The sequence below is a fragment of the Nanorana parkeri genome, unplaced genomic scaffold, assembly GCF_000935625.1.
Source record: "Nanorana parkeri isolate BGI_ZX_2015 unplaced genomic scaffold, ASM93562v1 scaffold1161, whole genome shotgun sequence".
Classification (NCBI taxonomy): domain Eukaryota; kingdom Metazoa; phylum Chordata; class Amphibia; order Anura; family Dicroglossidae; genus Nanorana; species Nanorana parkeri.
This window is the reverse complement of record NW_017307429.1, coordinates 166,853-193,614: the sequence shown is the minus strand read 5'-3', so window position 1 is coordinate 193,614 and position 26,762 is coordinate 166,853. Positions and strand designations below refer to the sequence as shown.

Below are 26,762 nucleotides of genomic sequence, written 5' to 3'. Positions count from 1 at the left end.
TTTGGACAAAACGAATGACAAGGGAAAAACCTTTTCATTAGTTTAGTTTTGATGAAAGGAATAGTTATGCTGTTTCTGATTTGGAGGCAAGAAAGCTCCGAATCCGAATCCGAAAGCGCACAACCTGAAAAAAACCCCGTGTGGTGGCCATAATGGCCACCGGCACATTCTGCGCATGTGCACCCCCATCTTGGAGGCGGGGTGCATGACGTCACCTGATGCTGGCGTTGGGTGACGTCACCCGCATACATAGGCACCACCATCTTGGATGCAGCAAGATGGCGGTGCCCAAAGAAATGGAAATAATATATGCCCTAATATAGTTTTTCGTATATTTGGGCATTTAATAATTCTTTATTTCGGAATCAGACGAACTCCAAAATCAACGGAATTTCGTGATATAACAAGTTCGTCCAAATCCAAATGCACATGTCTACTGTCTGTGTTTCTCTGTGTTTCTCTAAATCTATCCAATAAAAATACAAACAGCAATAAAAATCTGACAAAGGTTCTAACCTTGGTATCCTAAACAAAAAAGGTTTTGGCTAATATTTAATATGACTGAATAAGTTTAATAGGTTTTTCTGTTTTACATTTGATCCTTTTATTCTCTCTATTCTTCCCTTATGGGGCTAGCAAAAATATGTGTAATTCATGTTTACGCCAACCAGTCATCTCTCTTGTTCCATGTGAAACATAAAACTTGTTTGCCTCCTAAAGGTAAAAGCTCCACTTTTCTGAGCTCTTATAGATCGTCCCTACTGAATTTGAAATACTGAGTAGCGTTATTTCTTTCACAACTGTGCCAAAACAAACAATGGCAAAGTCTAAATTTCTGAACATTTCTTTCTCATCAATATGAAAATGCACATGGACCTGTTAGCCAAGGTCAGAAAATAAGCTGCTTTTTCCTGCGGACTTTAAGGAAATTGCTTATCAGTCTGAGGCACAGTGAATGTCCCCAGTGACAGAGTCAGAGGCTTTCTGTAATATCAAACATCTGCCTCTCCAAAAATTCAGTCAGTGCAGCTGTGAGAACATCTTGTGTCCACTGTAAATAGATTCTTAATTATAACAGGAGAACAGGATTGGAAAGTCAAATGAAATATACACACATATTCATTAGATTCAGATGTGTTTGTGTTGCCCCTTGCAGAGCAGAGATCTGTCATAACAATAGGTGGCCACAGATGACATTTACAATATGCAGGAACAATGTTCTACTTAAAGTACAGTACGGACCCTTACACTCAAAAATCAGATTCTACCAATGCATCCCTCTATATATGATGATTAATAATAGCATAGACTTGTCAGGTGTAAAATGCTGTGATTTCGAAATACTTACACTTGCAGAGCCTTCACTTCATGCTTTGAAAGTGCAAAATGACTTCAGTTTGCCAACGCAATCCACACTGGGATTGTCTTTTCATCAGCAGAGCTTTGCTGGGAAATTTCATCTCTAATCTCATGAGATCCTAGGGAAAGGCATTTTCCTCCCCTGAGATGATGTGCAAGGTCACATGTCCTAGTCACATGTGCCAGAAATCCAGGAAGTAATAGGAGAGCTAGTAATCTGCCCTTAGTAGACATGGCCACTGTGAGAACACTGGGAAATGAAAAGAGAAATAAGGAATGCAAAGAATAAAAAGCCTGCAATTATCTAGAAGTGTGTGTTTGTAGATTGTCATTACTAAACATTTCTAAGGGTGTCTTTGTTGTTATTTTAAAGATATGGGTAAAGGTCCAATTTAATCAGCTGAAATTAGTTCCATTGTGAAGGATCTCATCAATGGCACATTTTGCCTTGGTAGAGCATACAGATTACCTTTAAAGAGGACTGGAACTGTGGAATATGTGCACAGAAAGGCTAGTGGAGCATAAAGAACTAGTCAACAGTATTTTCTGTGGTCCCCCTTTAGCTGATCTTTCCCCCATTCCTAACCTACCGTGCTTTGTTCTGCACTGTATCTATTTGTACAGATGTCCACCTTGGTAGAGGCAAGGCATTGCTTCCTTATTTCAGAGCTGCTCATCCACCCCCCCACCCCCCTTCCCCGTGACCGTTGGTCTGATGACTGATACCATAGTAGAAATATCAAACAGCAGCAAAGGAGTGGTAAGTACAGATTCTCAGAATGAATGAATCAGGAGCAGGGGGATATTTCTGTACAGGTTGTCAGGTCTCCAGCAGTAAACAGTGAGCAGCACAGTGACGTCACCAAATCTTACTACATCTATCCTGAGAATAGTAGTCACAGGCAGAAGTGCCTTCAATGATCTCACACTGCAGATACACAACTGTAAGGCTACAGAACAGAAGTGCGTATGCTTGGCAGGAAACTCCTATGTTTGAGGAAATAATTGATTTGTTAGGGTGCTGCTTAGGAACACCATTTCTAGGTGTTGCTTTTAATATGGCGCATCTTCACTTTTTGAGTTGATTCCACTTCAATCTAGAAAGGAAGACATTTATTTGCATTGCTTAATTGCCTGGCATTACTTGAAGCTAAGCATCTAATGCTACTCAAGTGCTTAAAATAGAACTGTTACCAGGCTAGGGACAATCAAATATTTATATATCCTTAACAAGTAGTAGTAGGTAAGCTTTGAAATAAGCCCTCACAGATCTGGAGCTGCAGGAACTGTGGAGTACACTGTTGTGATAATCGTTTATAGCAAAAACATTTATATCATCATTTATGGAAACAAAATCATTTCTCTCAGTAGCTCTTTTTGCTTTCCCTGCCACCTATGAGTTGGCAACTGCAAGCAACCTTCTCATTTGTAATGTAAACACAGAGCAGGTCCACAGAAAGAGGTGGAGAGCAGAGTGCCGAGACCTGACTTGAATGACTTCAGTGCTTCCATTTTGAACTTTGAGGATAAATTGCTCCCCAGAGGACAGTGAGAGCCCAATTTAAAGCTTACTTCCTACTTCTTAAGGATTTGTAAATATTTAATGTTCATAGCCTGACCACAGGCTATGGTACAGGCCTGCACAGTAAAAATGTGACTGTCCCATTAAAATGGTTGGAAAGATTTAAATTTTAACAAATACATATACCCATTAGTAAAATGTTTGACACAAAATATACCAAGGCCAGTTTAACTTTTCTGCTGTGTGTTAACACATGCACGTTAGGGTGTGGTATGTTTTGCACTAACGTGTCACTTGAAGGCAGTACATCCAATTTGAAAAGCCAGAAAAGCACCCTAGCGCAGCCATAACAACACCTGACCCTTTTTTTGAGGTTACAATGCATGGCAACACATAGCAGGTGTGTTGCCTTAGTACGTTGGGGTGCAAATGGCAACTAGCCCACAATGCACATTTGTACCCCAACGCACTAAGGATTTAAATTCCCACTTGAATTCCCACCTCTTACTGCAACAGAGTAATGTGAACCTGGCCCTAAATGTCTGTCACTCCATTCACCCCTCTCTTTGTCCTGGTCACCACTGTCACCGAGAAAGTGAGGGGAAATTTGAATGGTTATCAGAGCAAGAGATAAAGAAAAATCTTCCATTTGCGGACACCTACGACAACACGACAGCATTCGTTCTGCTCGGCATGGAGTATCAGAGTTTGAACTCTACGCATAGCAAAACAACAGCTGGAACCATTACTCTTACTTACTCTTTTGAAGAGTGTTATTATCAAAGCACTACTGCAGCAGCCAGCTTCTTCCATTCCACTGGATAGTGTAAGTGGCTTGTTACCCACTTTGATTTGTAATGTATAAAAATTGAGAATACAAATCAATTCAGAGTCCAATTTCAGGGGTCCCATCGATGTGGGGACTATGGACCACATTTTCTTTCCAACCCATTTCCAATACATTTTTCTGCAAGTTTGTCCCTTTTATTTTAATACGGTTTGCTTGTATGTAGAGTATGTCTCACTTTGTAACTTCTTTTTAACTTTTTGTAACTGTATATTTTCTATACACTGCTTGCCTATAGACACGTGCCCTGGTACTCCTTCATAACCCCCCATTCACAATCCTTGACACCTGGAGTTCAGCTTTCTAAATGCACAGTTCCTTTTAAAAGGAAGAAGGTTAATAAAAACTTGGCTTTGCGTAAGGTAAAGTGTGAAGGTATTGCCAAGTCCCATGTTTCTTTTAACATCTCAAATGAAATGTATCTCCGCTGCTGGACACCTGCTCAAATGACAATCCTTCAGTCACACATAAGGAAATGCTTATGCAAAACTTGGCAAAAGTGACAAGACGTTCACAGCAGATCCAGCAATTGTACAAGATGAGTCAAAAACAGTCAAATTATAGTCAATAATCCCAGACAGAATTTACAGCACAGATTGCTGAGTAGGACACTAGGTTCTGCAGTACATCATTGTTAATTCCAATTGTTCTATTAGTCTGGCAAGGTCTACGACGTCTGGCATAAAACAAATCGCTCTACCGATACTGCATTAAAAATGTAGTTTGAGCAGGCTGAGAGGCATGTGTAGGGCATCTTACTCTTTATACTTGTTCAAAAGCCTCTTACAAAAGTAAATATTTTTTCATGCACCAATGTACCATGAACAGTTTATATCCCGGCTTAGCAATGCAGATTCCAGTATCACCTCTCTGCCTAACTGAATAAGAAATCAGCAACCTCACCTTGGCAGTAAAGTTGATCCAGAAAGCCATAGAGTGACCTTTCCTGTAAGTTGTTGCAGATGTGTGTAAATCACATGTGCTACACAAATGTGACAGTGACAAAAAATATTGGCTGTCCAAGGTCGCAAGTACTTTGGCAGCTTATATAGTAGTCATACACTGTTTTCAACTGTGAGGGAAATGTATCAAGCAAATTAGCAACAAATTTAGATGTAGCTCTACATACTCCCTCATCCTTCCTGAAGTCTCTGTGGGACTGTCCTGGATTTCAACAAAATCTTGGTGTCCCACCAATTTTGGCCATGTCCTGAGCACTCATTCCAGCTTTCAGCTCAATATTTCTACACATACACACGCACACAGCGGCGCAGGATACAGAGCAACAAGCAGGTAAGTGTAAACTATTGCTCAAACATCCACTGACTACCAATGCCATTAAAGGGATAAGGGAGAGGGGAACCTCCACTGATCACTAATGCTATCGAAGGGCTAAGGGAGAGGGGAACCTCCATTGACCACCAATGCTATCAAAGGGGGGAAATCCTTCACTGACTGCCAATGCCATCAAAAGAAAGAGCAAGGAAGAAACCTCCACTGACCACCAATGCCTCCAAAGTGAGAGTGGAAACCTGCACTGATCACCAATGCCATCAAAGAGATGGGGAAGGGGAGAAATCTCCACTGATCACTAATACCATCAAAGGGAAGGGGGGGGGGGGCTCCGCTGACCACCAATGCTTTTAAATGAAGAGGGAAAGAGGAAATCTTCACTGACCAACAATACCTTCAAAAAATTTGACCTTAGTTGCAGGCCACCATTATTATCCTTCCTAAAATGGCAGTTGCCTGTCTATCATTGGTTTGAATCATTTCTGAGTCACTGACCCAGAATCAACTTGCAGAGCAGTGACTTAGACTACACTGGCTGGAGTAAACTACTATTGCTATCCAATAAAGACAGCAACTGTGCTAAAGTCAGAACATTCACAGTGTGTGACTCAACAGTGTGTCTTAATTTGGGTTGTCTCCTGTAGCCAGAAATATTCACATGTGTGCTTTAAGATGGAACTGCAGCCTTTTTCTTTTGCTCCACTGGTGATGAGTCTGCATTTGGATCAGAGAACACATCATGTAAGAACCAGTAACCACAGCTTGCATTTTCTTTCACAAACAGTTTATTGGGTTTTCAAAAGGACTAAGTATACAAATAAATGGTCAATGCAATGAGATATGACAAGAGATACATCAAGGTAGCAAATAAGGAAGCCGAAGACATAACAAATGCAATAAAAGAAATTATGGTACATACAGAACTGACTATACAGGGTATGTGGTGTAATCTGGGAAAATATAAGTGGTTAGGGTCCCCCAAGGAACTGTTGTTGGATAATGGAAGCTCAAAGAGGAGGGCCTCTTTGAGTACGTAAACTGGGGGTCATAAAGGAAAAGGGAAAGGGAGGCCAGGAGAGCACTGGGGTAGGAAAGGACGGGTAGGGTAAAATGAGAAAGAAAAGAGAGAACAAGAAGAAAAGAGAAGAGTAAAGAGACAAGACTGAAGAGCTTGACGATGCCCAGATTTAAGATGGACAAAAGAGAGGTTTGGAAATCACTTGGCTTAGAATAAGTAATCCAAGGCTGCCAGATTGACAAAAAGTGTTTATGTGTGTCATTTAGTATAGCAGTAAGCTTTTCAATTAACCAAAGTACAATGAATTCGGTTCTTGACCTCCTCAGAACTCAAGGAAGGGGTTTTCCAAGCAGTAGTTTTCCCAAGCAGTAGTCATTCTGGTAGCAATGAAGATGTGAGTGACTAGGGTTTTTCCTAAGCTGGTTTGGAATGGGATAGGTTTAAGCAAAAGTACATCACATGGGTCCCTGAACACAGTTTGTATTTAGAGACTCTTGACCAATTTGGAAGATAAGGATACTGATGACTAATAGGATTTTGCTAGTGAGGCAGCAAGCTGCACAGGATGAAAATTATACCCAATCTAACCCTTGCTAAAATCTGGAAAAAAAGTTTCTTCCGTATATGGAATTTATCCACAGGGTTGATAACATTATGATGAATGAACAGCTGACAAGCATCTCAAAGGACAGGCATGGCAAATGTACACGTACCTGGGAGCTCTGAATACAGACTTATAATCCAGAAATGGACTTGAATACTATTAGATATATCACTGAGGGATGAACAGGTGGTGGGAGGAGGAGGATAGTGAAGGAAGGGAAGCTCTGAGAGATCCTTTTTGCTTGAATTCTAGTGCCCTTGTTGGGGATGACGGCTGGTGAGACCCATTTTTTATGATTCCTTTCAACAATTTTAAACAACTATACCCCAGGTTATATATATAATATATAACCTGACACCTGTCTGAGGATGTACCTAGATGGGTTCATCTTGATGTAGCACTCAACTGTGTTTTTTCTTGTTTTCACGTTACAATGCTTTATCTGTATGATTTACACTGAGTGTCCAGATTATTATGACCACCGGACGTTTGTAGGCAAATTAGCTATAATTTCGCACTGAAGTTGCTAGAGGGCCAGACCATTATAAATAGGGAAGCAGGTTGTTTACCACGACAGTAGAAGTGATTTTTTTTTTAAGATATGGGTAAACAATGCGATTTAACAGCCTTTGAACGTTCGATGATTGTTGGCGCTCGGAGCCATGGAGCAAGTATCAGCAAAACAGCAGAGTTCGTTAAACGTTCAAGAGCAGCTGTTGTTAAAGTGTTTAAAGTCCTACCCTGGTCCTGGCATTGTTCACTGCTTCTATAGAGCTGGTAGTCTCTTTGCAGCAATGAGTTTGTAATTACAATTTGATTGCCACAACACAGTAGATTTATTTTGCCCATCTTAGAAAAGTTACAGCCATGACATACTGTATGTAGTACATGTTTGGTAGTCACATTGTTAAAGGATAATTCCACCTTTGTGACCATGTTTCATGTTACACCTATATTTAGGGTATAACATGAAATGTGGTTACATCGTCCAGCCCCCAACCCTCAAACTGCCTCCCCCCACTTATCTAAATAGTGGGGTTCTTTTTCTCACAGCATCCTTTATTGCTGTGAGAAAATTTTCTCACAGCGCGTGTGCGTGTGTTATTTTTATTTGATGTTGCTATGCATGGCTCTGCCTGCACACCCATGTAATCTACTCGCAGTTCCATACGCAGGATCTGTGAATGGGGAGACCACAGTTCCTGTCTACCCCCATGTCAGAAGGACTAAATGGAGCACGAGTGGGGAGACATCACCACACTTACAGTCCTTCAATTACTTCCTGAGGCTAGAGGAAGAGTCGGCAGGAGCCTGCGCATTGCACCCATGATCCACTTACTGTGGTTGCAATGCCTTGTAGGCACCAATTCAAAAAAATTATATTTTTTTTCTTTCATGAATGTGGATGCATTTATTCTTTCTTTTTTTTTTTTTAAAGTTGGGCTATGTCTTTAAATGGGAAACACTATAATCCTTAGGCCTAAACGGTAAAGGACTCTTTGTGGATGTAACAGGACGTGTATACACGCCCAGTTACATCCAAGAAGCTCCCGGCAGGCCGTGTATAAACAGCGGCTGGCCGGGAGGTAGTTAACAACTGGTGAGCTTCCTCATGAGTCCAGTCCAGTATGGAGAATATAATAGTCTGCTATTAGCAGTAATAACTATGCATCATCCAGACAATTCTGCATGTGCGGCCCCAGTTAGAGGAACAGGAATATTTTCTGTTTTGAACTGTGTCCTTGAGAATAGAAACGACTGCTTGGAATTATTTTGGTTCTGAAATGTTCTTTTACTGAATTAAGTCTTTTCATTTTGTTGTGATTTGTGCTTTACAGATGTCAAATTATTTTATATTCACTTTGGCAGGTAGTGTGTAATATGAGAGATAAAAGGGCAACCTGTTCCAATTCTGCTATTCATTATTTATTGAAATACAAGTTTTTCCAATATATCAGTACAAGAGAAATGTGTATAGCCCATAGCAGCCAATCAGTATCCATCTTGTACTGGCCTGGTTTCATCAAACAAGCCCAAAACCTTTGTTATGTTTTTTTTGCAGCTTAATTATGTTTTTGACAATTTATAGAAATAAGGGGACCATTTATTCTTATACACTAAAGCTTCTATTCACACCTGAACATGAATAATTTCAGGCAATTTTTAAGCTTTTTTTTCCCACAGGCGAATGTGGGTTTTTCAAGCATTTTTCAAGTGTTTTCAAGCTTCAGACCCTTTTTTTTACCAGTATCATCTATGACATCATGTGTCATCATCCTTGTATCTGCTTACTGTTTTTTCTGTATAGTTTTGCAGCATCTTGTGCTGTCGGAGATCCCAATCGTGCAAAACTTCACACCCAATTTCCTCCCAGGCCCTCTGCTGCTTCCCCCAGTTCTTGTAATGGTCGTCACTGACGTCACACAGCCTGTGTTTAGTTTTAACACAGAGATCTATCTAGTGTCACAAAGGAGCCCCTGGTTTGGGAATTAAATAGACAGGGACAGGAACCCATTTGCTAGGGAAAGCTAGGCCTCATCCCACAATCAGGAGGGGGTTGGAGCCCTGGAAACCTTGGATAGTCTAGGTGCCAAATGTATCAAGGGAAGGCTTATCTACCAGCTACATTGCCAGAAGAGTTGTCTAGTAATCAGAGGGGTTATTGCTGCCAAAAGAACCTTTATTTTCAGAGGAGTTAAGGGAAGGCAAGAAGCAAACTCTTATTCTGTACTGGAGTCTGTTTAATTTAACTTACTGTCCATTTAACTTACTGTTTCAGAACTGAAATTGAAGAACTTTCAACTGTTACTGTATTTTCTGTTTTTTGCAATAAAAGCAACCTTAAGCTACTTTAAATCACCTGCTACATACACTATACAAAACTAAAAGAGAAGCAAAAAAAGACTAAAGACACACGTCAAAAAATTTAAGTGGTAATCTTCAGAAGACAGCCAGGCTTCTAGCAGTTTTTTAAAAAGAGAGATCAGCAATGGCAACGTACAGGTCTCTCTCATTGTAGACTTACTTTATAGTGTATACAGTATATAGCCAAATCATTTTTTTATAGCTTTGGATATAATAGTGAAGGATTAAGCACCTAAATTGTTATTACTGTATGCGTCCCCACGGGGGACATTTATCCTCTCTATTTGTCATGGAGACCATTGTTAACGAGACAGAAAGTGAATCTTCCAACAAGGACACCTTTTTCAGTAACAAATGTCTAAGAAGGTAAATCCTCTCACTTTGTAGAGATCTCTTCTTACTTACTGTTGCATCTCTGGGACAGGAAGTATTTCCTCAATGGGTTCTCAGAGAGCTAAAAAAAAAAAAACTACAATTTTTTTTTCTATTCCATACCCGATCTAAAACAAAAAAAAAGGTTTTAAATAGACATTAGGTAATGCATCACAGATATTAAAAGCTGACCTCTGGGAAACCCTGTTCTCCCCAATATATCCCTTCACCAGCCTTATTAAAAATGATTAGATTTTTTTTTTGTTTCACTTATTTTAAAGAAATAATCGAAGTACGTGATGACATCAGTCACACTCGCAAAGTGCAAGTATGCCCAGCCACTGACAGGACGGATCATTCAGACACAGATGTCAAATCCATTTGCCATTTGGAGTGCCTGGAGCAAACTACTAGCCACGTGATGCATATGGGATATTGTCAGTGCCAGTGGGCATTGCTACAGCATGGATGGGTGGACGGAAGTCTCCAAGAGAGCATTGTGAATGTTGATACGGTGTGGATGGGCAGATGGGAGTCTCCTGGACATGACTGTGGATGTTGCTATGGCGTGACTGGGTGGATGGGAGTCTCCTGGGCTGGATTGGGGTTGCTAAGGTGCAGAAAAGCAGACCGGAGTCTCCTGAGCAATGTGGGCATTGAAAAAGCTGGTCATACACTATGAGAATTTCATCAAGAAGCAGACAAAATTCGCATAGTGGGTGCAGCTGTCAGCACCCTTTTCCCTGGCATCCCTCGATCCGCTGATCAAAGGAGGCGGTTGGAAAATCTTTGAACAAACAAGGTGGGCAGCCAACAAGCTTCTGGCTCCATTCAGTAGATCGGCAGAGCCAGCTGTCTCTCACGCAGCTGGGTGGATCCAGACAGAATTGTCGCAATCCATTCCGGCTGCGGCGCCTCAATATACCGCGAGCTATACTGAGCATTGGGTGACGGGAGGACGCTAGTTTGTGTCCTCCCGTTACCCTAAGGAGAACTATGGGGAAAAGCCCTAACCCCATAGTTCTCCTTTAAGACATGGTTGAGCTCACAGGTGCCTCCTGGCATGTCAAATAACTTTTTAAAGTCATTAAGTTTCAGGGTTCCACCCTGGCTTAACTGGTTTGCAGCATTCTGGCTTTGGCTGCCATTCCACCCACCTGTGATTCCTCCTTTGACTGAGCAGACTGTGTAAAGTTGCTCACTACAGGGAGCATCATCTGAGAGTAACCAGATGGGAGTTTCCTGTCTCTGAGTGATGATGTCACCCCACTCACTATATAGACAGCTCAGTCCTGTCTAGATATGGGAAGGACTGGGGGAAAAAATGAAAAAGTGGGGAAAAACTGTTTTTTTCCAAAGCCGTTTTTGTTTTTTTCCGGAAAAATTTAAATAAAAAAAAAAGGTGTGGAATATGTTCTTTTACAATGATAAATAATATATATTTGACATGGTATTCAGACTATATAACATGAAGACCTTAATGAAAGATTTCTGAGACTTAAAATTTTTGCACATTCTCTCCGCTGAAGACAAGCAAATCCTGGAATACAATCCAAGTAACACTGTCCTTCTCAAACTCAAAAATAAATATGCATTTCTGCCACTAGGGGCACTGCAGAGGAAAGGCTCCGGTTTAGTTAGCTTGTGGGCTCTATCTTGTACTTCCTACAGTTCAGTGATTGCTGGTATGATAGTAGATGATAGTTTCTGTCCTCTCAGGCCTTAATTGACAGGTAAGAGGGTACATTTGTCTGACAAATGAGTTTATCTTTATAACCTTTAAATGATTCCAAAAAATGTTCTACACCATCACAGTGTAATGTTTACCTATAGATGGTCAGTAAATTGTTTATTTTTTTTCCTCCTCTCGATAAAATGGTGAGACCAACCTCTAGAGTTTGGAAACATTTCTGTAGTGCAACTTCTGCTGACAGCAAAGCTATAATTTGCAAATATAAAATAAAATTTTAAAAAGCAAGTTTAGTTTATTTACTGAATAAGCTGTACTTTTATCTCAAGCATAATACTTTTATATACACTACATTTCACGTATCCTAAAATGTGGAATATAACATGGGTGCAAAAATTGAAAAAAGGGCCTCAGTCATGAAGGGGTTAAATTTTTCCCAAAATGTCCAGTGGAAAAACACAGGGGAAAAAACTTTTTTTTTCTCATGGCTTAAAAAATTTCCGGAAATATTACATCTCTAGTCCAGTGTTAGGGACCGAAACACCTTTAGGTGGCGCTGGAGCAGACCCTGCATTTCCAGTGCTCACCTGCAGGTGTCAGCAATTATGCACCACCTGCTGATTATCTGGGAGGGTGTTTAATCCCTCCCTGCAGTGAGCCTGGTGCCACAGTATTGTCGCCCTAACCTGAATCCTGAGTCCTGTAACCTGAGTCCCGTGACCTGTTGCCTTAACCTGTATCCTGTTTCCAGTAGCCTCCTTGAACCCTGACTATTGATCTGTGGCTCCCCTCTTGTTGCCCTGCTCCACAGGTTTGCTTGCCCTGTTGTCGTCTGTGTATGATTTTGCTGTTCGCTTCTAGTTTGGTTACTTTATGTTACTTGTGGGTGTTGGTGGGGTTGCTTGTGTTTTTATGATTTTGGTGTGTTTAATAAACCTATAAGTTTCTAAGCATTGTCTTGTGTGATCACACATTCGGTCCTACCGAATATATACCTGCATGCAGTGTGGGGACACCAGTGCACGGTATCGTGACATCCAGGTTGCCCTTGCGTGGTTTTAACTGCTAGCGCATTCCTGCTGCTCTGTGTATCCTGATTCCGTGTATGACCCTGCATTGGCTGATGTTCTCCTCTGGTTCCTGTTCCTGACGACGCTGAACTCCGTGTTCCGGACCTGGCTTGTACGACTATCCACTCTGGCTCCTGACCTTGGCTTGTTCCTGTTTATGATTTTTCCTTGTTCCTGTTTACATTTTTCTGAAATAAATATTTTAACTAGCACCTCATGCTTGTCTGGTTTTCAATGTGCTCTGACATTAAGGTGTGGAACGGATCTGGAGCCCAGGCCCTCCTACTGCTGCATGCAGCAATGTAATTACTTTACTGCTCATCTAACAAAACTACAGAGGGACAGCTAAATAATACAAAAAAAAAAACAGTTGCTAAAGGGGAAGTACAGTGTATTGTTAATGAACACTTATTTTGCTATTATTATTACAGGTTTTTGCCTCCAGGTAATGTATGATAGGACGCAGATTTGTAACTACTAGAGGTAGGGAGAAGATCAGACACCAGCAAAATTCTAGTGAACTAAGATATCAACCACACATAGAGTGCAGCTGACTCATAGACTTGCATTGTGAGAAGGTGTAGTGAAGTACAACCATTCCAGGAAAGCTGGAAGCAGATTCTGTATATGTAATCAGCAGTAATGATGGTCCACATGTGTATGTATATACAGTATCTCACAGAAGTGAGTACACCCCTCACATTTTTTGAAATATTTTATTATATCATTTTATGTGACGACACAAAAGAAATGACACTTTGCTACAATGTAAAGTAGTGAGTGTACAGCTTGTATATAAGTGTGTGTTTGCTGTCCCCTCAAAATAACTCAACACACAACCATTAATGTCTATACCGCTGGCAACAAAATTGTCCAAATTGGGCCCAAAGTGTCAATATTTTGTGTGGCCATCATTATTTTCCAGCACTGCCTTAACCCTCTTGGGCATGGAGTTCACCAGAGCTTCACAGGTTGCCACTGGAGTCCTCTTCCACTTCTTTACCCTCACTTCTTTAGCAAGGCAGTGGTCGTCTTGGAGGTGTGTTTGGGGTTGTTATCATGTTGGAATACTGCCCTGCGGCCCAGTTTCTGAAGGGAGGGGATCATGCTCTGCTTCAGTTTGTCACAGTACATGTTGGCATTCATGGTTCCCTCAATGAACTGTAGCTCCCCAGTGCCGGCATGCATGAGGGGAGGGTTGGATAGTTGTGTTATCAATCACAACTGAAATGTTGGGGGAAGGTGCACGGGGTGGAGGAAATATCATGAGCTCAGTTTTTGAAAGGTTGAGTTTTAAGAAGTGTTGTGACATCCAGACTGATATTTCATTTAGTAGATTAGTGACACGCAAGGATACTGAGGGGAGAGTTGTGGGTGGAAAGATAAATTTGAGTGTCATCCGCATAGAGATGGTATTGGAAGCCATGTGAGGTTATTAGTTGACCAAGGGAGGAGGTGTAGATGGAGAAGAGGAGGGGTCCAAGGACAGAGCCTTGGGGGACCCCTACAGAAAGAGGAAGAGGAGGGGAGGAGTTAGAATTGTAGGTGACACTGAAGGAGCGCGTAGATAAGTAGGATGAGAACCATGAGAGAGCAGAGTCTTGTAGGCCAAGCGAGTGGAGTTTTTTGAGGAGCAGTGGGGGGGTAAACAGTGTCAAAAGCTGCAGAGAGGTCTAATAGCAAGAGTAAGGAATAGTGGCCGTTGTTTTTAGCGGTTATTAGGTCATTGGTGAGTTTTAGGAGGGCGGTTTCAGTGGAGTGTTTGGGGCGAAAGCCGGACTGAAAGGGGTCCAAAAGGTTGTTATTAGCGAGGTGGCAACTCAGGCGGTTGTAGATGAGGCGTTCTAGTAGTTTAGAGGTGAATGGGAGTAAGGAGATAGGTCTGAAATTATTGAGGTTGGTAGGGTCCAGTGAAGGTTTTTTGGGTATTGGGGTGACTAGTGCATGTTTGAGTGGGGTAGGAAAGATTCCAGTAGAGAGGGAAAGATTGAAAATGTGGGTAAGAGAGTCTAGGATAGAGCAAGAGGGTGACCGAAGTAGTTTTGAGGGAACAGGGTCCAGGGGGCAAGTGGTGAGGTGGGTGTCAGAGAGAAGCTTAGTAACCTCCTCTGTGGTGACAGGGTCAAAAGAGGAAAGTAACAAGTGTGATGGAGGATCAGGTACTATAATAAAAGGAGCAGTTGATTGGACAGTGGCGATCTGATCTTGAATGGTATCTATTTTGTTTTTGAAATGAATGGCAATGTCCTGGGCAGTGAGTGAGTTAGTGGGTGGTGGTGGTGGAGGACATAGTAGAGACTTGAAGGTAGAAAAGAGTTGACGAGGTCTGGATGAGAGTGTGTTAATGAGAGTGACAAAATAAGTTTGTTTGGCAGCACGGAGGGAGGAGTTATATTTTATCAGGGCAGCTTTGTACAGGGTAAAGTCTTGCAGAGACCTAGTTCTCCGCCACAGTCGCTCAAGAGCGCGGCTTTGTCTTTTTTGATGTTTGGTAACTTCAGTTTGCCACGGTTGTAGCGGGCGTGGTCTAAGTCTGCGTGTTGTGAGGGGAGCCAAGGTGTCTAGGGAGGATGAGAGTGAGTTGTTAAAAACAGAAGTAGTCAGGGCAGGAGAGGGGTGAGATTTTGTCAGAGGGAGTCAGTAGCAGAGTGGAGAAGAGAAAGGTCGAGGTGGTGGAGGTTTCTCTGGGTGACAGTGTGCCTTGTAGGGGGAGTCAGTGTTGGGGACAGGGTGATTGTGAAACTGACCAGGTTCTGGTCTGAGCGTGGGAAAGGGGTGTTGTAGAGGTTGCATTGTACACAAAAACAAGGTTTTTAAACCATTAGCACACTTTGATAAGGTTATGTATATCAGGATGACCTCTATTAACTATTCAAACAAGATTAGAATGGCTACACATTCCTTTGAATGCTGCTTTTGGTGGTAATAAGGGTCACAGCCTCCACATCATTGACAGTACATTCCCTTCAAGATGCACTTTAATTTTAAATTTACAATTTAAATGTAGAACTAGTTTTTGTGTCTGATAACCTGGGTGACCATGAAGCAGTGGTAGGATCATACTCTGTCAGTTTTAATTGGTATACATGCAGTCCCCGTGTTACGGACGTCCGACTTACGGACAATCCGTACTTACGAACCAGGGTCCACAGTTCTTCTAAATGTACTGGCAGCTGCCGGTACATTTAGGAGAACTGTGGCTGCAGCAGCCTGTGTCCCTTCAAATCCCTGCTGCTCTCCGCGCCTGTGTTGGCAGAGGCAGAGGGGACACAGACCGCTGCATTCCTCTGCTGCCCCCTTACCTGATGTCCCGGCGTCCTCTTCTGCCCATCCGTCGGCTTCCCCGGTCCGGGCGATCCTCTGCTCTCCTGGTACGGACGTGGCTCCTCTGCCCCGCCCCCCTGCCTCCTCTTCATTGCAGGCTGGGAGCCATACCCAGCCTGCTATTTGATATTGTAAATTGCAATAGCAATCTGGCTATTGCACCCACCCACTGCCTGCTGTCAATCAGCATGGGAGGACCTGATAGAGAACTTTCTCCTTCAGGCCCCTCCTCTGCTGTTTGAGAGCAGGTAGTGGGCAGATGCAACAGCCAGACTGCTATTGGCTATTGCAATTTGAAATATCCAATAGCAGGCTGGCTATTGCTCCCAGCATTAAAATAAAAAAACAATAAAAAAAGTTTTAAAAAATAAAATTAAAAAGACAAATAAAAAAAGTTAAATAAAAATGCAAACAAACAATGCAAACAGAAAAAAATAAAACATAGGCACACATTACAGTATTGTTTTATGTTAAAAAATCTGAGGGTTTAATGTCACTTTAAGTACAAACCTAAAGTCCCAATCTTGTATGTAACCCGGGGACTGCCTGTACCTTCATCACTGCATTAGTCATTCTGTGTTGTTGGGTTTATAATCCTGTTTATCTCACAGTATAATGGGTTATAAGATTACCAGCATAATCATAATGAATAGAAAAAAAGAAAAAATATGTGTTGGTCTGTCTGTGCCAAAACATTTGTTGCTTTATAATTCACATTGTGCTGCAGTGTCCAAGCAGATTTTATTATGTTTATATTATATTTTAAAAATGTAGGACCGCCTTGCAGGAACATTGCCAGCACTCCCTTGTTATATTTCAGTGTTTTATTTTAGTATCAAGTTGTCACGTAAAGGGCCCCCACAGCCAACATTTCTGAACCACGCTGGGACCCTTCTTTAACGCCAACTAGGGTTGCACAGATACCAAGTACAGTACTCGGTACGAGTACGAGTACATGTACCGATACTTTTGAGCTCCAAGACTACACTGGAGAAGAATTCAGAAGTTAGGAGTCAGCTGTCATTTGTAAGGAGCACACGGAGCTCCTGGGATTTGTACATCTCTGTTTTAATGTACGATTTTGTTTTTATAAATATAAATAAAGGGATGCACAGATACCAGTTTTGCGAGTACGAGTACTGGTACTTGCCGAGTACTTACAAGTATGAGTACTGATACATTTTTGTTTATTGTCATGTGACAGTTTTTCTAAAACAATACAGACTAATGATTTCAGGACAGTGGTGGAGCGTCAGAGCCCAGTCCCAGCTGCAACCGCTGCAACCCTGGTAGTTCTCATGAAAATGCCAAGTATCTGCACTGGTACTCAAAAAGTATCTGTGCATCCCTAACGCCAACAGTGACAAATCTAGCAAATATGTCTGACTTCATGAACATATACTGTATATAATACCAATTGTACATGGAACACTGCTTCTAAAATATTAAAACACATTTAGAAGGTTACTTACAGCAAACTGATTTTTGCATGCACATCTAAAAATGTAAAATATAATAATTGAAATGACTATATATTGCTTTTAGAGTGTTGTGGGACGCTATTAAACTTGGTTCTAGGAAAGAGCAAGCTGCAAGGGCAATAGAAACAGCAATAAGGCAGACTAACAGTTCATCTTGTCTATAAATTGCAGCTCCAGCCAGGCATCACCCTAAATATTCACTTGAAACATACGGTGTATAGGAATTGTGTTGCTTGCCAAAAGATTAGGTCCAATATCAAAGCTTGCGGAAAACAATTATTTTAAACACATTTGATATTCGAATGTGTTAACATCATCATGGGGAAGGGGGGGGGGAGTTGAGAGGAGAGAAATGTTGTATGTTTACGGGTACGGTTGAGAGTTGTGCAATGGTTAACACAACTAATTATAATTTATTTCAAGGCTAATATAAAACCAAGGCATGAGTTAAAAGAATATAGAAAAGGTAAAATTACAGATAGTTGCATAACATGTAATGTATATAACCTCGGTAGTATCATTTATTTGGCGCAGGGGTCTCAAATTCAATTCACTCGGAGGCTACTGGACACATTTCCCAATGGGGGCCGCTTGCCAAATTGCATACTTCGAAATAAAATGTGACTATATTTGGTACCAGTGTTAATGTCTGTGTGTGTTTATAATGTCAGTATATGTCTTTGTGATGGTTTGTGTACTGTCAGGATTTCTGTGAGTGATGTCAGTATGTGTGTTTAATGTTTCTGTGTGTGTCATATCAGTATGTATAGCTGTGTGCAGTGTCAATATATGTGGGTGTGTTTTTCCCTCATAGGTTTTAATTTTATTAATTGAGGACCAATAAATTCACACATTCATTTACACACAGAAATATACACACACACAGGAATATATACACACCCCACAACCAGAATTACAAACACTAAGATACACACAATAAGGTCCCATTCACACCTGTAAGTTTAGGTGTAATTAGGGATTCCTGCGTCAGGAACTTGTGTTTTCCTGCAGCAGGAATCCCTAATATGCCTTTTACAAGCAGCAGCTGTCATCCGTTTACTGCATGTAATGGTATGTTATGATTACATGCGGTTAGGAATCAATCATTATCCAGGAACTGAGCGCTGGGTGTTTCAGCTATGCGGTCTGCATGCAACAGAGATGCAGACCGTGTAGCTGCTCCTGCAAGTCAGGTACGCGGTCCGTGACTGCATGCCTGACTTGTCAACTGGCTGCTGGCCACATAGTACTGCTTCGTGGGCTGCAATTGGCCCGTGGGCTGGTACTGTGAGACCCCTGATTTAGAGTCTAGGATTATAGGATTTGTTTAGGGAGTGTAGTCTTTTGAAGGTTACGGCAGAAACAAGAGAAGCCACTAAACTAGATAGGCATTTAGAGGTGTTCTTAGATGGGTCTTACGGAGCTTGGTTTTTAAAATGCAGCTCAATCGCTATGAACTACAATATAGGACCAAGCTGTCTGAGCTTGTCTGGGCCTGTTTTGGTCAGAGGCCACGAGGGTCTTCATTGTCATTATGTTTGACAATATTTTTAAAACAGTATTAAACATGCATTGATGGGGGGTGAACTCTCTGCATAATGTGCATGTATTTGCAGATTATGGCACACCTTACTTCCTACTGGGCTGTCCTCCAGTTATAACGGGTCCAGGAACCTGTCAGTGCTATGTCCTCCACCACCAGTATCTTCGCAGGTGCTTCTTTCACTGGGTGGCCACTAATAATGTAACACCACTAATAATGTATTACATTGTCCTCGGCTCTATTTTTGGCATGCCCCGTGCAATCTTCAGCAAACACAAAAAATGTATTTGGAGGGAGGGAAAATTTTGTTTTTGGCAAGAGAGACTTTGCTTGTCTCTTTTAGTTTAGTTCAGCAGTAAGACCTGTGCTCATTCCGTCAAGGATTGATGTCTAGAGATCGCTACCTTAGCTGCTAATAGGAAGTGACATTGGCTTCCTTTTTTAGTTTAGCCATACTTATGACGACCTCCAGCAGTTCTACTCTCCCGATGGAGAGGAACCAGTGGGTAATCTTTTGAAAGAACGGCCGCACAGCTTTGGCCAGGACCATTTCGTGAAGATTGCTGGAAATGGGACAGAAGTAATAGTGAATCAGATTTGCTGCATTTGGGGAGGCGGGGCATACCACAAAGGACAACTTAAACCAAATGTAGTTGTCCTTAGAGGAGGTTAGCAATGGTGGCCCACTATTTCTGTCATGTTTTGTACTTTAATGATCGTTGAAATAGTCTCAGTAAATATTAAGCTGGCCATACAAGTGGCTATTTGTTTGAGCAATTGAACTCTCAAACCCATTTTTTGTCACCATTGCAAAGAAATCAAAGACATTAACAGGGTTATTCACAAAAGGGTGAAGAGTTTGGAGAAGGCAGGAGAGGAGAACAATGTAGGACAACATAGCTGATTTGGAAAAATTCTCCAATCCAGCTCACTTTCCCATTTAGCTATGTTGTCCTAGATTGTTCACTTCTCCTGCCTTCTCCAAACTCTTCACCCTTTTGTAAATAACCCTGTAAATAGTGGTTTCAATCAACCGCAATGTAATCAAACTAATTTTCAGTATGTTGGGCATCATGCCTCCGTGTATACCGTTTCCTTTAAGTAAATATTTAATGTGAATCTGTTGCAAAGTTTACTTGGGGATCCTGCCAGTAACAGCAATTCATGTTGTAAGCAGACAGTACAAAGCCAGTTGATAAATAGTGTGCACTGCGCTACTGCTCATAAACATGCATAAACCTCCAAACAATGTGTACATTTTCATAAACATACATTTTCAAACATAATAATAATCAATATGACAATATTCAATAATAGTAAATCAGTATAAAGTGCTTTTGTGCAAAATCCACAATGTGACAATGATCCTCTGAAATAAAGTGTTCCAGACTCCCGATGTGTTAAAGTAACTGAAAACACACTCACCAGAGATACATGACCATATAACTCAATTGTCAATAAACGTAATTGTGGTGAGTGTCTTTCATAGATGGGATATTCACTCTTCTGATTAAACAAATACTCCTTTTTGTATTACTAAACTCTATTTCTTAGTATGTTTGGCACCATGCCTCGCCGTATACAGTTTCCTTAATTAAATTTTTCTTTGTGAGTCTTTTGCAAAGTTTCTTACCTGGAGAGTAAGGTAAGAAACTTTGCAAAAGACTCACAAAGAAAAATGTACTTAAGGAAACTGTATACGGCGAGGCATGGTGCCAAACATACTAAGAAATAGAGTTTGGGTTTATTTATTACAGGAATTTATAGTTTGCTGACAATATACACAGTGCACATTTACATCAGTCCCTGTATTCAAGGAGCTTACAATCTAAGGTCCCTATCTCACATACATTCAGAGCCAATTTACACAGAAGCAAATTAACCTACCAGCATGGAGTGGGAGGAAACCGGAGAACCCAGAGAAAACCCAAGCAAGTACAGGGAGAACCTTCTGCAGATAGTGTACTGCCCAGGATATGAATCGGGGACCCCCAGTACTCCAAGGCAGAAGTGCTAATCACTAAGCCACTGTGCTGCACACAGTTTAAGTTATGGAAAGGTCCCTTTAAAAACACTGCAATGTTTTATGGATAGTTTTAGCAGTTCATTGACTGGTTTCACTTACTGCTAAGATTTGCTCTTTAAAGTAAAGAAGTGAGATTTTCTCCTACATGTCAAATGAAATTAAGCTGTTAACTTTGTTGTTTAAGGGTTAATAGTACATGAAAATATAACAGAATATTTTCCCTGCAGGGTCGATGATGCTTATTTTGCTGTACATTACAAGCTTTGTTCTTTGTGCCAGTGGACAACCATTGAACAATAAACTGAAAGGAGATCACCAGAACATAAGGTATGTCTGTAGCATACCAGGATTACCAGGGCCTCCGGGATCCCCTGGGGCAAATGGATTAGTTGGGCCACATGGACGGATTGGCCTTCCAGGAAGAGATGGGAGAGATGGCAGGAAAGGAGAAAAGGGTGAAAAGGGCACCGCAGGTAAAACACATCTGCTTGTTGTTGCTGATATAATATCAGGGGGAATTGTATAAATATTGAAATATTGCAAGGAGTAACAGCACACATAGAGGCTGGTTTACAAAAGGCAAATAGGCTGTTTACTTTGCAAGGACATTTGCATGGGAATTTTCCCTTAGCTTAGTGAATGTGGCGAAAATTCACTTTGCAAGGAATGCCCAATCACAAGCAGGGAAAATAAAAACAACAGTATTTTTCTTGTACATGATTGAATGCCAGAAGTCAGCAGAGTTTCACCTTATTCACTAAGCTAATGGAAAATTCCCTTACAAGGTGAACAGCCTATCTTCCTTTAGTAAATCAACCCGATAGGCTTAGTTCACCAGGCTTTACACAAGGAAAATAAGCTTTTTTTAGCCATTTGACCGCAATTTTCAAATTTCAGGCTACTGAAAATAACTCACTTTTTTAGAACCAAGGATTCTAAAGCTGGCATATTAGTAAATATTTCTCTTTACGAGTGAGAAATCACTCAATTCCCCTGGATGAAATTCAAGCTGTGTATGGCGAACTTAATCCTGGTGTTTTAGCTTTGTGAATTGAGCCTAATACATGATTGTATTTAGTGTATTTTATTATTTCTTAGGCCCTGTTGTTGGTATATTGTGAGCTGACATTTCACAGGTTGCCTTGGTCACTGTGTCGAGATGCTACTTTGTGCCATTTAAGCAATGCATTGAACAATGTAGACAATAGTACACAAAATACTGGAATCCATAGTGTTTGATGACATTTCCATTAACTGAAATCATTGCAGTAATAAATACATTTTGCTTGGCTGTTATACTTTTCATATTACTATTTTCCCAAACTGGCCATACACAGATTGAATTTAGGCTGTTTCCTGCTGAATTGGCATTTACCAGCACCAGTGACTGTAAACAATCAGGATACAATGGCAACAGGGTAGATTTCCCCTTCTATGCTCTTCATCGTTAAAGGGGGAATCAAGAAAAATCTTAAAAGCGTATTTCCACTTTTGCAGTTAAATTTGAGAAAACCCCTCCAATGTTCGTTATGTGTTCCCATTCTGTGGTCTTCCTACCCCTAATATTATCCCAATTACTGACTTACTATACTTTGTTCTGCAATTGTGTCTCTGTTTGGAAGCAGCCATCTTGCTAAAGGCAGGGCTTTGATTCCTCATGTCAGAGCCTCCAGGAAGGAGAGTGTCAGAAATGAAGCAGGGACCTCATAAAATCTCACACCAAATCTCCTGTGAATAGCAGTCAGAGACAGCAGTGCCTTAGATCTCATATTGCAGATGTACGGCTATGAAGGTACTCACTAGAAGTACCTAGGCCTAGGTACCCCCACATACCAGAAAATGCACTGCTATTTTTCAGGAGGAATTTGGGGTAAAGGGTACATTTTTCAAGGTACTGCTTGGGCTCAATTAATATTGTTCAGTTTTATAAATTCAGGTTCCCTTTAAGGCTGGATTAAAAGACTTGGAGGGCTGGTGATTGCCTATTGGCATACAGAAGAGGAAATAGAGAGACAAGTGAGACATGGTGACCTGTGAAGAAGAGAGGTTTGTAGGGGAAGTGAATGTTCCAGTTTACTGTATACATAGAGCCTAAATAGAAGATAAAAGGTTCAGAGCCTTTGGGGTTTTATAGGAAAACTATAGGGAGGCATTGCAGAGATGGCTAGAGTGCTAATAGAACAGGAACATACAAGTCCAGCGGCAGCATCTATAACAGGTTGAAGGAGGGTTAGTCTATTTAGTGGATGCTAATTTATATGTATTGCAAAATTGCTACCAAAATTATGATCTCCCTCCTAAAAACATTTAAAGCCTAACCAATTTTTTTAAACCAAAGAAGAATAGGAAAGGGAAATATAGGAAAGAATAAAAATGTACTTCCTCATGAGTCCCTGTACAAGAAATGGGGGTGGATGATGAGAAGGCACAACAAATCGTAAAAAAAAAATCTAATCCCACCTCACTCTACTAAAAAGGTTTTTTTGTTTATGTCTGTGCCCCAGTTTAGAGAGATTTACATTACTTCCTGACTTCCATGACCTTTTATGTAATCACAGGAAGTAAGAGTAATTTTCCAATAAGGGACAGTTCTAACCCTTCAACGTTCTATCCAAAACATTTAGGATGGAGATGGACTTTAACAATAATCATGTGATCATAGAGTTTACAAAAACTGTATTATCCTTGGATCATTATTAATAACCATCAGGCATGTCATCTTTAATCTGGTACATCATGAACATGTTTCTTTTTCCATAATTAGAAGCCATTCATTTCTGTTTTATATATTTAAGCGTCAGTTGCTATTTATGAATTGGTAAATCCATTATTAATGACAATTCTGACATTTATATTAAAGGTTTCCGAGGAAAAACTGGACCACTGGGACCTATTGGTGAGAAAGGAGATCAAGGAGAGACTGGTAAAAAAGGGCCAATTGGTTCACTTGGAGACATAGGGGGAATTGGGCATGATGGACCTGCTGGACCCAAGGGTGATAAAGGCTCACGGGGAGATACAGGAGAACCTGGTGTGTGCAAGTGTGGAAATATTGTGCTTAAATCTGCTTTTTCAGTTGGGATCACAACCAGCTACCCACAAGAAAGACTTCCAATCGTATTCAACAAAATAATATTTAATGAGGGAGAGCACTACAACCCATCCACTGGGAAATTTATTTGTGCCATCCCTGGAATTTATTATTTCTCTTATGACATCACTCTTGCAAACAAGCACCTGGCCATCAGCCTTGTACAAAACGGAGAGTACAAAATAAAGACATTTGATGCCAACACGGGAAATCATGATGTTGCCTCGGGCTCAACACTTCTTTACCTAAAGCCAGAAGATGAAGTCTGGCTTGAGATTTTTTTTACAGATCAGAATGGTTTGTTCTCAGACCCCAGCTGGGCAGACAGTTTGTTTTCCGGATTTCTTTTATATGCAGATACTGATTATCTGAATGCCTTGTCTGATGATTATGACTTATGATGCAGCTTTAATTCTGAACACAGTTCTGACTTTATCATGAAACTTGGGTGCAAGCCAGATCCTGTTAAAATGTCTATGGACATTGCTAGAAGGCTACCGTCCACCTCAGTTCCTTTAAAACGAACATGTAGGAATCGCCATTGCCAACTGTTTTCAAACGCTGACATTTCCCTAGTTGTCATTGTAAAACAAGTATGCTGCCAGTAAAGTCAGAAATTTTACCTCCATACCTGTTTCAGATCAGTGACTTACTAGGACATAAAGCCAAATGATAAGGATATAAACAAGGGAAATTAAACCTTTTAGTAGTAATTTAATTTTCAAATAGAAAAAGTTGAAATTGGCAGTCAGCAGCAATGACAGGCTCTGAATGTGGGCAACTTAATTATTGGACGATAAGTTTAGCTAGCTAAGTTTAGAGAGCTCCCAGGAAATCAAGTGCAGAACAAACTATTAAAGGGTTTTATACATGTTAAAGTTGCCACTGTTATAAGACACCGAGCTGACCAATCTCAGCTGAAGAATTGACTGGTTGGGTTTTCCCAGCCAAAATAGGCATACATATTTACCTATGTGGATTCACAGCTGGCCCATTGCCTAGCCATCTAGAACTGGATAGCACCTGTGTGGAGAACATTGCAGCAGGTTTGATTACCCAGAATGTGGGTTGTGTAGGGAGTGGCCTAACCATAGATATTTGGTGGCACTTCTGCATTTGAGGTCATTACTTTCTTCAACATAAAATCCCATCCATTTATGAAGGTACACTATGGAACATATTTACAGGGTTATTCACAAAAGGGTGAAGAGTTTGGAGAAGGCAGGAGAAGTGAACAATCTAGGCCAACATAGTTGATTTGGTAAAATTCTCCAATTCAGCTCACTTTCCAGTTCAGCTACTTTGGCCTAGATTGTTCACTTCTCCCGCCTTCTCCAAACTCTTCACCCTTAGTGAATAACCCTGTTAATAAAACAGTGTCAGGAGCCAACCTGATGAGGAGAGTATAGTAATGTATACCATCCAGATTTTGTTTTACTTTAGTTTAAGAGATTAACTTTGATTAGTTGAGATAAATACTGCTTGAATTACTGATAAAGCCTACTGATCATTTTAAAGTCAACCAATAAAGTCATCTGAAGTACATAATGTATTTTTACCTTGTGGTGCCTGCTAGTATATATGTTTGTGTTTATATGAATTCCTTTGTACTTGGGAAGGACAAGGCTTAGGCTGTATACAGGACCTTCTTTCTCCCCAAGTCAAGGACAAGCCTTACCTTCTGCTGGTCCTAAGCTCTGCCTCCGTCATTCGACTGTCAAGTGAGAAATTCTCAGTGGCCAGTTAAGGATCTGTTGAATGAAAGTGGGAAGCTTAGTGCCAGTAGGGTGTGTGGACTTAATGAACTGGAGAAACATATTGTGCCTGGTTCTTGGATCCAGTGTTCTTCTCAGGTACTAACTTGGGCCAATAGTAAGGGCAGGAGGAGATGGGGACAGAGCAGTCGGTACTTGCTCTGTAACTTTTAAGGGGTGCTATGCAGTGGAATCAGATGCAATGAGCTGACACATGGAAGTGTCGGCTATTTATAGGAAATATGAATATAAGTCAAAAGTCCCCCAACAGGTTTGCTTTCATTTGCCGACATGAGATGCCAATCTCTAAGTTAAACAGCTTCTGCTGTCACTACTTATCTCTTCCCATATTCCTTCTCCATTGACATAGCAGAACCATATGTTTTTGTTCTCTGTTTACCTTCTTCTATCATCTGTTTAAGCTTCTAGTGGGCTTAACTGACTAAAAAAGGGTGATGGTTTACAACTCTCATTAGAATTAGCATCACAATAATGGGTTTATTAACATTTTTCAGCACGTAGAAGCATATTGATGGAAAGTAGCAAAAACCTTTTGTTTTTGTATTTTTTTATCTTCATGGACTGTATATCTAAACTCAAAACATCTTTTTTTTTTTGCATAGAGTAGGGAATTGGTTAAAACCACTGTCAGGTTTTGTTTTCTTTCTTGCCATCTGTGTTTCCCTTGGGGCAATTTTCCTTCGCTTTCTGTACTGTAGACAGGAAACGAGAGAATATCTTTCCAATGTGAAATCCCCTCTCAGACAGTTGTCACAGGAACAAGTGTTCCCATTGGAAGGTTTCCCCTCTATTCCTGTTCTGGTGGCACTCACAATTTTGGATATATTCTCACCTTCATTTTCAACAATCAGGACAATTAGATGAGGGTGATTCTTCATAACA

General features: G+C 40.8%; 1 protein-coding gene across 1 annotated transcript in view; it reads left to right on the top strand.

The window, feature by feature from the left end:
• Window positions 1-24,559, top strand: part of C1QTNF7 (C1q and tumor necrosis factor related protein 7) — a 58,696-nt gene extending 34,137 nt beyond the window's left edge. The window contains exons 2-3 of the mRNA XM_018568246.1: window positions 21,242-21,487; window positions 23,875-24,559. Coding sequence (XP_018423748.1) covers window positions 21,247-21,487; window positions 23,875-24,506 — 873 coding nt within the window. The 5' untranslated portion in view covers window positions 21,242-21,246 and the 3' untranslated portion in view covers window positions 24,507-24,559. The remainder of the gene's footprint in view (window positions 1-21,241; window positions 21,488-23,874) is intronic.
• Window positions 24,560-26,762: the final 2,203 nt, after the last annotated feature.